Below are 15,295 nucleotides of genomic sequence, written 5' to 3'. Positions count from 1 at the left end.
ACATATTCATTCACAAATAAATTACTAAAACAACTTTAAATATCAGTAGTTCGTAAGAATGTTAGTTCACAGTAAAGTAGTAAACCCCAATTGAACCTCCCAAAGCACTTTCCGGGTATAAACTGGCCATTCCTGTGGATATCCCAAGATAATAATATTAATGTTATTGGCTTTATGTCCCACTAACTACTTTAACGGTTTTCGGAGATGCCGAGGTGCCAAATTTAGTCTCGCAGGAGTTTTTTTTACGTGCCAATAAATCTACTGACACGAGGCTGACTTATATGAGCACCTTCAAATACTACCGGACTGAGCCAGGATTGAGCCTGCCAAATTGGGGTCAGGAGGCCAGTGCCTTAACCGGCTGAGCCACTCAGCCCAGCTGTCCCAAGATAACTATACCTATATAATCCCCCTGTGGAATGCAGCAGGATTTCCATTCTTCGGAGAAGTCTGCAGCTGTAATTCCAATAAACGAATGGAGAAAATCTAATCCTTACCTCCTTTTAAGGTAAGAAAAGGAACAAGTAAAAGGAACATCACGTCAAGAAGAAAACAATTCAGAGATTTTTCCTTTTGGTTTTTATCTCTTTTCTCCGTAAATTACAACAAAGTTTTTATTACCTAGATTTTATGGTATCTACGAAAAACATGAACTGAAACTTAAGCACATAATAAGAACTTGGCCAGGGGAGGCCACATAAAGTGCCTTAGTGGGCCGAGTCTGGGCCACGGGCCATATGTAGAGCACCCCTGCTCTACATACATCAGTTCTTTATTTTTCCTACATTGTGCAAGTAGATTTTAACAAATTCTTTAAAGATTCTGCATTATACAAAATTTGTAATGTTATAACATAATGAGCTTTGCTGTGACCAAGAAAAAATTCTGTAGTGGACAAATTTCTGCTTCATTCAAGTTCCATTTCAACAGATTTCACTGTATTATGAATAGAACATATGTGTTGTAATATTATTATCACAAGTGTACATCAGAACTCTTTTACATGGGTATTTTAAAAGAATATGTAAATGAGAACATATGCTATGATACTAGATTAGTACAAGGTGTATGGTGTTGAAATTCAGCTTGTGAATACAGATTCTAAATTTTTAGTGCATTGTAAAAGCACCAATTAATTGAATAATCCAATATTCTTGCTAATGTAATATCTTGCAAAGGATTTTAGTTAATTTTGAAGCAGAAAATTTGAACAAAGTTGGCATTGTTTTTAGAACTCTGTGTGTGTATTATTTGTTGGTTCCCATTTTAGATTGTATGTTACTTGTTAACTAACTGGATGCCCCTGTCTTTTGGCAGGGCAGTTCTCATTCAAGAGGCAAACCGAGTGGCAGTAGATCATATCGTGCTGGAACCAAAATGTCTTCCTTGTTGCTGCTCCTCCTTGCTGTGTTTCTACCTGCATGTGTGGAAGGCAGCAAGACAAATATAACTCATTCTGTGTTTGGTTCAGCCACAAATCTGTTACCAGCTGCATTTGGAGACTTCAATTCTGATGAACTAACAGACCTGTTTGCTCTCCGTAATGAAAGCAAAATAGTGGAAGTGTTTCTAGCGTATGATCAGGAACCATTGCTTCGACCAGCAAAACTCTACTGTGAATTTAAGAATACTATTACAAGCGTAGTACCTGGTGATTTTGATGGGGATTCTCAAATGGACATTCTTGTGACAACAACTTGTGGTAGAAATACCTGTATTCATATATTATGGGGTGGAAGTAATCATTTGATTTGTAGTAATGAAGAGAATCCTTTTCTTAAACTGAAAGGTCAGCCCTTAGCTGTAGATTATAACCATGATCTGACAACTGATCTATTTGGTTTGAGTACTGAAGATGAGAGAGTATTTTGGATATTTAATTCTAATCGTAGTACTCCAATGGTAGAAAATTTATCAGAACATAAATCTGACCATGTTGAACCATTAAGAGTTCCACATTCTCATGCATTTCTTGATGTTAATGGCGACTTTGCTCCTGACTTATATCTTTCTACACCAAAAGGTTATGAAATTTGGCTGCGTGATAACAAATTTTCATTGAAGGACTATTCGTTGAATAGATTTACTCTGAACAAGACACTTAGTATACCTCCTGGTGCATCTGTCATTGGACAGTCCCTCTTTGCAGATCTTGTTTTGGAGGGCTACTTGCAACATCTGGTACCTGTTTGCTTTGACAATGGATGTACCAATAGTACAATTTATGTCTACCATAAAGATCACTGGCATAATTTGAATCCTCTTCTTAAAGATTCACACGGAAAAGTTTGGGGATTTGTAAAACCTCAGTCAGATATGGATATAGATACAATGACGTTAAGGGCAGGAGACTTTAATATGGATGGTTACCCAGACTTGCTGGCAACACTCAGTCAGGGTTCAGAGAAGAAAGCATTTCTTCTCGAGAATGTTGAATGTGAAGTCCCTGAATCATGCCAGAATTTTAGTCGTACTTTCGTTGTTCGATGGGATGCTTTAAGTCCTCTCAACAAGTTAACATCTGCTGCTGTTTTTTATGATATGTATCAAGATGGTATTCTTGACGTTATATTGGTGACGCAGGATCATCGTGTACTAGCTTTTCGGAATACACTGGATTATGATGCCAACTTTGTCAAAGTTATGGTTTTGTCAGGCCAAGATAGAGGCAGCAACCTTCCAGGGCCATGTATTTCATACCGCACTACAACACAGGAGGGATATCCAAAAGCAGCAGTCACTGTACAGCTACCACAGTCAGCATATTTTGCTCTGGGTTTGCCATATGCCATCTTTGGTTTGGGACGGACACCTAACTTTGTAGACACATTGACAGTCGGTGTAGGAGGATGGCAACGTGAGTGGACTCAGATCATACCTAACTCGCAGATGGTGGTAGTTGCACATCCACCAGAGGAACCATCTAAGTGGCGAGCCCGACTTTTCGTGACCCCTAGCAAGTTGATTCTGTTAAGTGTTGCTGCACTTACTGGTACTTGCGTTCTTATTGTTGTCATCATAGTTGGTTTGTACCTCAAAGAAAGACGTGAAGACCGTATTGAAAAACTTCAAGAAGCTCATCGCTTTCATTTTGATGCTATGTGAGAAAAATGGAGCATTCTATGATGAGCTGATAAAAAAGAATGTTGCGAAAGGGAAGGAAAGAATAATTTACTTTGATGTAGAGACTGATTTGAAGTTTATTATTTATGTTGTATGGTTATTATTTATGTTGTATGATTTTCTTATTTAAAAAATATGTTCTAAGTTGAACATCTTATATACATCTTGTGTTATGAGTTTCTGTAAAGTGATAGTCTCTTGTGTTGTGAGATTTTATAAATTGATAGAACTAAGTGTCGTAAGTGCTTCATATGATTCAAGATGAAATTGTCTCATTAACATTTCCTTGTAACTGTGCCATATTTTTTAGGCTTTAACTTGGTTGTTCAACCATCTTATGAATAACTGTATTTTCTAAACTTTTGTAGACTAAAAATTCAGTTAAACTCTAGATCATTTGGTGCATGTATTTTAAACTAAAATACAATGGTCTGTCATTTGCACATTATCCTTGAAAAGGTCAAATAATTCTACACTATATTTGAAACTTAAGAAGGCATTAAGAAAACCAAATTGAAAACTGAGTCAAAATAAAGGTTCTTTGTTGAGTTTAATTGATGTTTTATTAAAACTGCATTTCAGAGACACAATTGCATCCTGTACATGAAAATAGAAGCTTTGGTATGTCATGTTTGTTTCAGTTTTTATCTTCATTGTTATGGCAGAAGTCATTAAGTCCAAAATATCAGTTCTGAGATTACAATTTAAATGTTTCAATGCAACTTTTAAAATATTCACATGGCATTATGATATTATGTTGTGTTAGCATTTTGTTTTGTTATAATTTATAGTTATTTTTTAGTTGCATAGTTAGTATCTTTACAGCATTCTTTAATTTATGAGAAAAGTGGACTTCTGGCTGACGAAAGAGTAGAGTTAGGTGAAAGACTAAAAGTAACATTTCAAACTGCAGATAAGGCAAAAAAGCCTCTTGTACCAGTAAGGATTAAGAAGTAAAGGCATACCCTTAATGTGCCTTTGGCCAAAAATATAGTGTCCCAGAATAGATTCCAAGATGCTCATATCTGTATTTCAGAATTCTAGGATTCTCTTTCTCAAATCTGAAACCTTTTGTTTTAAACTAATTTTCTTAATTTTCTCTGCTATCTTTTGTCTGTCTTATTTTGTAAAATAGAGCTAGAAAAGTGGAAAGATCAGTTAAGTCATCTAACTTGAGTTCTTTCATAGTGAAGGAGTTTAAATTATTTCTTCTTCTTCTTCTTCTGAATACTGTATCCTCAAGAGTATGGCGCAGTCCACTGGCTTCATTTACGCTAATAGACATTTTACCTTCTTCTATTCTACGAAAGCCGCGAGTAAAAGCAATGATTACACATGAAATACTCGATCAAATGAAAAACTACACATTTTCTCACTGTTAACGAACAGTACTACGCTGCCGATCTAACAGTCGAAAGAATTTTTAGTTATTTAGTGAATTGTAGTGCTATAATTCGGAATATGACGAAATTGTAATTCCAGACCAGGTCTTACTACTACTACTACTACTGCTGCTGCTGCTGCTGCTGCTGCTAAGTAAGCCTCTGCCTTAAGAGTGCACGCTGCTCATTCAAAATAGCGCGTCAGATTAGGGATCGAATAGCTGGAATACTATGATGAACCAGTGAGTTACGTACCAGCAGTACGGTATCAGAAAATGTATAAACCAGAGGAATGACATGCTAAAGAATAAAGTTGTTTAACTACCCAGCTATTTCCCGCCAATATTAAGTCAGTCTGTTATACTCGGTACACAGCAGTAACCCCATCTATCGGAGTTGAGCGGCAGCATAAGAGACAAAGAACATCACCACGAACAATGGTCAATGTAATGTTATGCGCTTTCAGTATTGTAGGCCTTCACGTTTAGTTTTCTTTCGACTCTGAAATACCACTCTTATCATAATCGGTACGGTAAGAGTGAATACAACATAAATGGTCGGAAATTGTATTCACTATAACTTTTGTTATGTAGTACTTTTCGATAGGACCAATATCATAGGTATTTAAAAATTAAATTTTAGGAGCCTTCCCCTAAACTACAATTTCATACAGGGCGAATAAAATTGTTTATAACTTAGACTGTAGTTTCTTATTCCCCGACTCTATATATCGACTTTCATTAATAACCCATTTTCTCGTGGCTAGGCTTTGATATGGACTTCAACAAAATTACAAATTCATGAATATCTGTGTTATCAAAGCCAATACGGTAACAATGTATGGCATAATGAAAATGAAAACCTACAACCTGTTTTCCAGTCATTGACCGGGTCAGGGATGGAATGAATGAATCAGATATAGGCTATTAGTATGATGGGGTCGCCACTCCCAAAGTGATTTATTAATGAGTGATAGATGCTATGAAATGAGAATGGAGAGTGTTGCTGGAATGAAAGATGACAGGGAAAACCGGAGTATCCGGAGAAAAACCTGTCCCGCCTCCGCTTTGTCCAGCACAAATCTCACATGGAGTGACCGGGATTTGAACCACGGTACCCAGCGTTGAGAGGCCGATGCGCTGACGTCTGAGCCACGGAGGCTCACAATGTATGGCATAAATGGTAGGAAATTTAGTTCTATATAACTTTAGTTATGTAGTATTTATCGATAGGACCACTAATAATATAAATATTTGAGAATTCAATTTTAGGACGTCTCCTAAACTACCATTTCACTCAGGGTGAGTAAAATGATTTATAGACTAGATTGCAGTGTCCCATCCCCCGAATTCACATAGCGATTTTTATTAAATTCTCTTGAGCCATTTTATTGTGATGCATGTACATACATACATACAGACAGACAGACAGACAGACAGAAATTGCGGAAAATTAAAAAGTGCATTTCCTTATTACTGTGGACATGACCGATACAGAAATAACATTCTTTTCAAATTCTGAGCAATGTAAAGACAAAACTCTTATTTTTATATAAGTTATATAGATGACTTATCACCTACTTCCCAGCTATCTAAATGTTGACGGTCTGATCTAAAACAGAATATCAAAGAAAACAACCTCGTTATCACAAAAGCTGATAAAGGAAATCTGACTGTACTGATGAAAAAATAAAAATACGTTAATAAAACAATATTTTTTTACAGATAAGTTTTCCAAAACCCATCCCTAACAATGGCTCAATTCAAGTTGATGGAGAGACCTTAATGAAGACTGTAGGCTTCAGGTATCAAGGATCTTGCCTACAGACTGATGTTGGGATACGTGATGAAGTGCGAAGTAAGATAAAGGCAGTATGGATAAGGTGGAGGGAAGTCACAGACATACTCTGCGACAGAAGGATGCCACTACATCTGAAACCCAAAATATACCGCATGATGGTAGGTCCTGTTGCTTTATACGGTGTTGAATGTTGACCAGCTGACAAAGCTACAGTGTGTCAATTACACACTATGGAAATGCATGTACTCCATTGGTTGATGGGCATCACACTTCTGCATCACGTCAAAAACGACACCGTCCGCCAGCAAGTGGGTATTGCAACCATCACTGTGAAGGCACGGGAAAAACGTCTTCAGTGGTATGGTCATGTCCTGCATACTGCACCTGGAAGTTGCCAATTTCACCCACACCTTTGAAATTAATGAGCAGTGATCACGCGGACGTCCATAGCAGCGCTGCCATGACACAGTGAATACTGATATGAAGACTCTGGACTTATGACAACATGATGCCCAAGGCTGTGCAAAATAACAAGCCAAGATTATAACAGGGGACCCTGCACCAGTGGGAAAACGCTAGGAGGAGGAGAACGAGGAGGAGGAGGAAAAAGAAGAATAAGAATAAGTAGTTTTCCAAAATAACAAAATCTAGAAGAACCTTGTACAACTTCTAAAAAATCTCCACATTTCTTTTGGATTAGCACTATGAATCCACCGAGCTCGATAGCTGCAGTCGCTTAAGTGCGGCCAGTATTCAGTAATCGGGAGATAGTGGGTTCGAACCCCACTGTCGGCAGCTCTGAAGATGGTTTTCCGTGGTTTCCCATTTTCACATCAGGCAAATGCTGGGGCTGTACCTTAATTAAGGCCACGGCCGCTTCCTTCCCATTCCTAGTCCTTTCCAATCCCATCGTCGCCATGAGACATATGTGTCGGTGCGATGTAAAGCAAATAGCAAAAAAAAAAAAGAAAAAAGAAAAAAAACCAACTATGAATCCAAGGTTATCCACAGCAAGGGCTGCATCCAAGATCCTTAAGACTGGACCCGTAAGGCCAATTATCAGAAATAGTCCTACATATAAACTATCACATTTTATTCATACAGTCTTGAACAAACATTACAAATACTCTAACAAAACAACCCTTAAAGACCCCGTTGATTTTTGTAACATCGCAAAAAGTTTTTTACAGCCCTCTCATACTGTACACTCGTTTGACATATTAATGTGTATTCATGTGTACCTATTAATGGAACTATTAATTTTGTAAAAAATAATTTAAATAAATACAGTCATCTAAGTATGCAAGAAACTTGGAAGTTGTCAATTTCACCCACACCTTTGGCCATATTAACATTTGTATTAAACAATTATTGTTTTTCTTTTAACAAAAATATCTCTCAACAGAATGCTCTTTCCATGGGTTCACCAGCCTCAGGGATTTTGGCCAAAATATATTTTGATAACGTTGAGAGAATGAAAATCATTAACAACTTTAATGGGTTGGGTACAATACAGTATGTAGATTACGTATTTGCAATCATAGGTCAACAAACCATAAAATGCTCAGCTTTACTTTATCGTCTTAGTACTCTAGATTCCACATACTGAATTTACATTAGGAACCAAATTCAATAATTCTCTAAACATTTTTTAAATCAATTACAAGAAAAAATAATGGCCTCAACTACAACATTTACCGAAAGTAAACTCGAACTGGCAATGCCATCAAACAAGACTATTCATTGCAGAACCCATAAAAAAAGATGCTTTGTACAGTTTGACCTACAGAGCCCTTAACATTCATCTTTTGAAAATAAAATACGAAAATGAATTAAACACTATATACACCATAGCTCATGACAAATGGTTATAGCTTTGTAAATAAAATTATTAATAAAACAAAAAATAAACTGGCTACTACACACATGAGAACAACTAAAGAAAAAAATAAATTTCACTACATTCACCTTCAATAATAATAATAATATTTATCAAGTTACCAATTTATTTTAAAAAGCACAGCCTCAACATATCTTTTAGAACCAATAATATTAACTCCATTCTGTTTCTTGACACCATTGTCATTAATAGGCCCCGGATGTTGATGACGTAAAACAGTTTTTAAAATGCACTTAAAGTTTTCAAAAATGACTAACAAATGACCTAAAAGTTCAAAAAATGCAGTATAAAATGGAGAAAATGATCTCATAATAATAAACCCACCAATATTTCAAAATGTCATCTGAAGTTCAAACTGAAAAGTCAATCAAAATAGATTTCTAGCATTTAATAAAAGGTTTATGTTCACTTTAGTCTGAGTTGCACTGCACTGCAAATGTCATTCTAATGTTGTCAAATGTAAATTATCTGCGGTTATCAGCCAACAAGTTTTTATACCTCAAAAAGCTGCGTTCAACATCAACTGATGTGATCGGAGCGTACTTGAAGTGAGGAAGGTCGTTTGCTGCTAAATCCTCCTCAATTCCATCCATGGAGTAGTTTTCACCAGAAAGAATGTCTGAGATTTTGCACAATGTTTTATATCCAGTGTTTTTGTCCAGCACTTTTATCGGTTTTGATGCAATACCCGCAGCAATTTCACCACAATTGTTGCTAAGACTAGTTTCCACCCAGTTGATTAAGGAAATGGAATCAACCATTTCTTTGTCTGTTTTCTCCAGTGATGTGATTGTTGCTGTCAATAAGGTGAAATTTGATTTTATGAATGCGAAACTACCTTCAATGTTTGGTTCAGATAGCATTTCCGGGTCAATTTTTATTACTGCAGCTTCTTCACTGCCAAAACTCATACACTATTTCCTTCACTAACTTGAAATTTTCGCAATAATACATACATACTATTATTTACGCGTTTAACCACGTGCCCCAGCATGTTATGATAGGTTGTGAAGGTAATACAATGCCTGCAGCTTCAGCTCTGAAACGTGCGAGGGTGCTTTTAAGGAAACTTTCTTAACGTTCGCTATAAGCTTGTCTACACTGGGGTAAAGAGCCCTTACTTCTTCACAAACTGTGTGCAGTCCATGGGCAAGGCATGTAACATGGACCATTTTAGAATAGAGTGCCTTCAATGAATTAGCTGATCGTACCATATACGTCATATTTGATGCCCTCAGGCCACAGGAGAAACATAGCACTTTCAAACAGTTTTGATATGGTAGAATAATTGGTGTTTTCTGACACTTCGGTAGTCAATAAAAATATTTCACCTGGTGTATGTACTTCTAAAGTTCCGATCACAACGTTGGCTATATAAAGCCTCATAGCATCTGAAGTTTTGTCGATTGACACCCCTATCTTCTTCCCGCGAGTTTCAGATCTTATTTTGTTTCACGTGTCTTCGTAACACTTCGGCAAATAATTCTTACGTAAAGTTGATTCGTCTGGTATTTCTTGATTCGTACCCTTTGTTTTTCCAAAAATCCACGTAATTTCGGGCTGTTGAGTTTATACAGCGGAATGTATGCATATACGGTACAGATACATCACACAATACTTTACTGAACTGTGAGGACCTGCCGGAAGTCGAAGCAACTGAAGGTAGTAAGCGCTGAGTTTCAGGTTTATTTGAAACACTCTGAAGAGCACGAATGTGTTTATCGTGACCGATATGTTGCATTACAGTTAATCTTCTTTCAGCAGCTACTTTAGTTCCACAAAGTTTGCAAAACAATATGCTTCCATCGATAGAAAACACATTGTCACCAAATTCAGATACTAGTTGTTTTAAATGCACTGACACACTCAGTTTTATTTTAGGCATTTTGAAAGTGGTATGAACTAATATCTCTCGCCGTGAACTATGTGGAACCGAGCCAAGAATATCCACCCCTTATCGTTTCTACCCCGCCACAGCTGACCTCGGTCAACAGAGCAGGTAACATTCCATTCCGCTAGTAAACTGGTTTGCGACGAAAACAAGAGCATCTGTGTACATACCCCCAGAACCTTCTGCATCCAAAGATATATTTTTTACTACTAATAACAATACTGAAATATTGTTCTTAACTCTGAGGGACGTAACTCCCTCATATAAAGCCGTGTCTTGACTAAATTGAAAAAAAAAAAAACCACCTTAAAAGGCCGATTTCTCTAAAATATGACCAAAAATCTACCAAACTTAAAAAAATGCTCTTAAAATGTAAAAATAGCAAAAATGCAAAAAGATGCAAAATAAAAATGACATATTTGAAGACGGGGTGGCCCGACCGGAGTTTCTATGTACTTCAGCATTGTTTTAGACAGCTCAGTAAAAAGATGACATGTCATCAACATCCGGGCCCTAGTCATTAACAATTCCAATCAATTTTCGAAATAGGTGTATAAAATCTGAAATATATCCAATGTGTCACAAGCTATATAAGACAAACAGGAAAGAGATTTAGTTAGATACCAAGAACATTTTAACGCCCATTAATATAATAGATTCTCCGCCATGAGCCTGCATCAAGGTCATTCTTTCATATCAATAGAACACCTTAAAATCTTTGATTCGTAAACAAAAGCAATCTACTTCTCTACCATTTATATATTTGATCTGCGACTTTCTTCATAATTTTTGGATCTATCGACAAGCAGTGCTATTTCCTAAAATTATACAGTGCCTCATAACCTGCAGCTGAACTCTTCAAGAATTTAGTCTGTGCTACATTTAGATACGTATTTGATTCTGGACTTCTTCACACACATTGCTCTCTAACACGTCTAAGAACTTTTAGAAGCACAGTGCTGATCTACTCTTCAGGAACTTGCTCCATAATACATTTGCGTATTTGATTGGCGCCTTCATCATAATTTTTGGATCTATCGACAGGTAGTGCTGTTCCCTAAAATTATATCGTGCCTCATAAACTGCAATTGAACTCTTCAAGAATTTGCTCAGTGCTATATTTGGATACGTATTTGATTCTGGGCTTCTTCCCATACAGTGCTCTGTAACGCTTATGTCTTGCTAACTTTCTTAATCCACGACTTCTTCATGACTGACCTGCAGTGCTGATCCTTAAAATTATACAGTGCCTTATAAACTGCAGCTGATAAATACGTATTTGATTTTAGACTTTTTTCATAACATTGTGTTGTAGTGCTTCATAAACTACATGTGATTGACTATATTTCAACGCACAGTACTTCCTAAAGATTTTAGTGCTTCACTATCAGCAACCTACAGAATTCTTTATACGTCGCAATTTATTTATCTGTGCATTGTTTTACACTTATTTGTGATTGGCTGATGATGACCAAAAATACCGGTCGAAATGGTCGAAACCGGTACCAATTTTGATCAAATAGGAATGTAAACTTACATTTCTTATTTTAATAGTATTGAAAGGTTGAACCATTTTATACTTTCTTTTAACTTATTAGTGAACTCACTTCAATACGGAACAATATGAAATTATTATTTCTTAACAAGTTGATGCCACGTGACGCCATATGGTGTCGTGCTGGTCTTCAAATTTGAGATGGTGTGATGCCATATGGCAGCACAAGGGTCTTGAAATCAAAGTTGGCGTGACGCCATATGGCGGCACAGCAGAGTGTCAGGTGAATTGTTGTAGAAAATCAGCTGTGACATCTGTGCTCATAAAATTGGTATTATGTGAAGTGTGAGCTACAGGGTCTCTTCCAGCTATGTATTGCTACTATGTGCCACCATATGGCACCACAGTATTCCTCCAAAATCACTGACTGGCCAGTGATCATTCTCACAAGTGAAAGCACCCCAGGCATTGTTTTTTCCCCTCATTTACATGTGAATTATCATTCGGTTTGTATAGTTGTGCAAAAATATAAAGAAAAGAAGATATTGGTAATATTCTTGGTAGAAATGGTAAGTGACTTACCAAGAAGAGAATTAGTGAATTGGGTATTTGTGAATTACTTATGGATTCTAATGGAGAGAAAGATGTAAGTGTTGATGACAGCGAATATAACGCTATTGACGAGGAGTGCACTGAGAGCATGATGGATGTATCGAGTGATGTGGAAGACAGTGGCGATACTGATAGTGACATTATAGGTGGGGACGATGCTGGTGCAAATGGTGTACACAATCATGTGAACAGTGATGACTGGGGTCCTTGTGTAGGGACACAGAAAGATATTCCATTTACAAGCCAGAAGCATCTAAATCTTCAAATTGATACTTTTTCAGCCACAGGAGCACGCTCATCAAGAATTTTGAATCGGTCTACAACTAACCTCAAAAAAAAAAAAAAAAAAATAGAGCAGACCGATGGCAACATGACCCTTCTAGTCGCCTTCTATGACAGGCAGGAATTACGTGTGGATGTATTCAACCTTTCCCATCCACAGGTGGTCCAACAGATGGTACCAAACCACAATCCATGTCCGTGCCTAGGTCGCCCCTTTTCAGTCGCCTCTTACGACAGGCAGGGTATACCAGAGCTGTATTCGTCATCAGCGTCCCCCACCCACAGGTGGTAACAATATGTAATGTAATATAAGGACTTGTTTTGCATTTCAGCAGGTTTTTATAAATATTGTGTTAGTTTGAATTATCACATAAATTTGACATATTTGAAGTTTGTGTTGTACATTTCATATACATACTCATACATACATTATCATTATAGGCAGTTATGCCTTTCAACATTCAGTCTGCAACACTCTGTGCATTTGCTAAACATCGCCACAACCCTCTATTTGCAACTAATGCTGTGGCCTCATTTAGTTCTATACCTCTTATCTTTAAATCGTTAGAAAGTGAGTCTAACCATTGTCGTCTTGGTCTCCCTCTACTTCTCTTACCCTCCATAACAGAGTCCATTATTCTTCTAGGTAACCTATCCTCCTCCCTTCGCCTCACATGACCCCACCACCGAAGCCGGTTTATGCGTGCAGCTTCATCCATCAAGTTCATTCCTAAATTAGTCTTTATCTCCTCATTCCGAGTACCCTCCTGCCATTGTTCCCAGCTGTTTGTACCAGCAATCATTCTCGCTACTTTCATGTCTGTTACTTCTAACGTATGAATAAGATATCCTGAGTCGACGCAGCTCTCGCTCCCGTAAAGCAAAGTTGGTCTGAAAACAGACCGATGTAAAGATAGTTTAGTCTGGGAGCTGACTTCCTTCTGACAGAATACTGCTGATACATATAAAGCATTAAAAAAATTCTGAGACACCGTATGGCGTCACGCTATCTTTTATGCTTAGTAAAAATTGACGTGACACCATATGGCGTCACAGATGACCTTTGTATGATGAGATAAAGTTGACTTAGTACATCATATTAATATATCCCGAGATTATATAACAGCTTACAAGACGTATAATTGCTGTGACATCAGCGGAATACTATTGAAATTCATGCCTGGCACCAGTGGAATAGTGTGATGCAATCGGCTTGGCTTTCAACGTGTTAAATAATAACCTAATAAATAATTTTGAGTAGTGAAAGATGTAATAGACAAGAAAAATGTTCCACCGATCAATACATTTATTGTGAATGAATTATTGCACTAGTACCGGTTTCGGCCTATCTTGGCCATCATCAGCTAGCACACAAATTTACAGTCATTAGACAAAATTACAAAGGTGTTACGTTAGAGCATCCGGATGTCTAATGAAAAATGGAAGTAAAATATATTGCAGTATGTTGCGTTAAAATATCTCTGATTAAAAGTGGTGATGGTTATAATAAACTAAAACCTCTCCTTCAAATACCTAGGAGAATGGATAACCCCAAACATGAATGAAGATCAGGCCGTGAACAGCAGATGCATCAAATTGGAAAATGCCTACCACCTATGTAAGAGTATGTACAAATCCAAATCCCTCTCACTTAACCTCAAAATCAGGCATTACACTACTGTAATGAGACCATCAGTACTATACGCCTCAGAATGCCTAAACATGGTAAGGAAAGGGCAACTTAGAAAACTGGAGCTGAAGGAAAGGAAGATGCTGAGAAAAATCATGGGCCCTATTAAAGAAGAAGACAAGTACAGAATCAGGCACAACAACGAACTGTACCAACAATTGGAGAGCATTACAACATCTATGAGGAAAGGAGATTGAACTTCTATGGTCATATCATGAGAATGGACAATCAGAGGCTCACCTCCAGAATCTTCCACACCATCTCTAGAGGGAAGGCGACTAATGCCAAGTGGGCAAGACTCGTCAGAAAAGACCTTCAAGAATTGGACATTGCTCCCAGTGAAATTTATGACAGGAATAGGTACAGAACGTTGATCAGAACATCAAACTCTCTCCAGTCACTAACAGAAAAAACAGTACGTCCGGGAGGAGGTGTGAAATGGACCCAGGAGCGAAAAGACTTTCACAGTCCAAGGATGAAGGAGTATTGGTCAAAGAAGAAAGCTGCTAAAGATAAGAACCACGTGGTCCATAGCAGGCCCAAACGGAACTAAAAAAAAACTAAAACCTATTGATTGAGCATGGACATGAGTACATAAACACATTAAAATATATATGCCACATCATAAGACACTAAAAAATATAGCACATTAAACACATTAAAACATGGTATATTTTAAAAACGTCTATTAAAATTTGAGTTCATGTTGCGTTGCATTCATTCTTCAATCCTCTTGTAGTTCTTGTGTTGATTAAGTTGTATTAGGTGAATATCGAGAATGTTCTATGGCTGATATACTTTGTATTGGTATGTTATAAGAACTCTTGTCATTAAAATTTGAAAATTGAGTACTGTGCAATTCAACTGTTGATGTAGTCAGGTAAGATTTATATATACAGCAAGATAGGGTTTAATTTTAGAGCAGTTGGTGGTGACACCTCTCTCGTCTTAGCAGAACACAACAATTTTCCAAACATATCGGTACACAACCTCCACAGCAACAACAACAACAACCATATAACGTGCATAGACGAGAGAGGTGTCACCACCAACTGCTCTAAAATTAAACCCTATCTTGCTGTATATATAAATCTTACCTGACTACATCAACAGTTGA

At 37.2% G+C, this 15,295-nt stretch overlaps 1 protein-coding gene across 3 annotated transcripts in view; it reads left to right on the top strand.

The window, feature by feature from the left end:
- LOC136885635 (T-cell immunomodulatory protein) overlaps positions 1-15,295 on the top strand; it is a 328,519-nt gene that overhangs the window by 32,200 nt on the left and 281,024 nt on the right. Inside the window, exon 3 of one of the 3 annotated variants that reach the window (XM_067158340.2) lies at positions 1,321-3,680. The exons of 1 other annotated variant lie outside the window; for it this stretch is intronic. In XM_067158340.2, the coding sequence (XP_067014441.1) occupies positions 1,321-3,108 (1,788 nt within the window). In that variant the 3' untranslated portion in view covers positions 3,109-3,680. Of the gene's footprint in view, positions 1-1,320; positions 3,681-15,295 lie in introns of those variants that run through there. One more of the 3 variants, XM_067158347.2, reaches the window with a different exon arrangement.

This window comes from Anabrus simplex, chromosome 1 (assembly GCF_040414725.1).
Source record: "Anabrus simplex isolate iqAnaSimp1 chromosome 1, ASM4041472v1, whole genome shotgun sequence".
In the NCBI taxonomy this organism is placed as follows: domain Eukaryota; kingdom Metazoa; phylum Arthropoda; class Insecta; order Orthoptera; family Tettigoniidae; genus Anabrus; species Anabrus simplex.
Note: the sequence above shows the minus strand (reverse complement) of the source record. Positions and strands in the feature narration are given on the sequence as shown.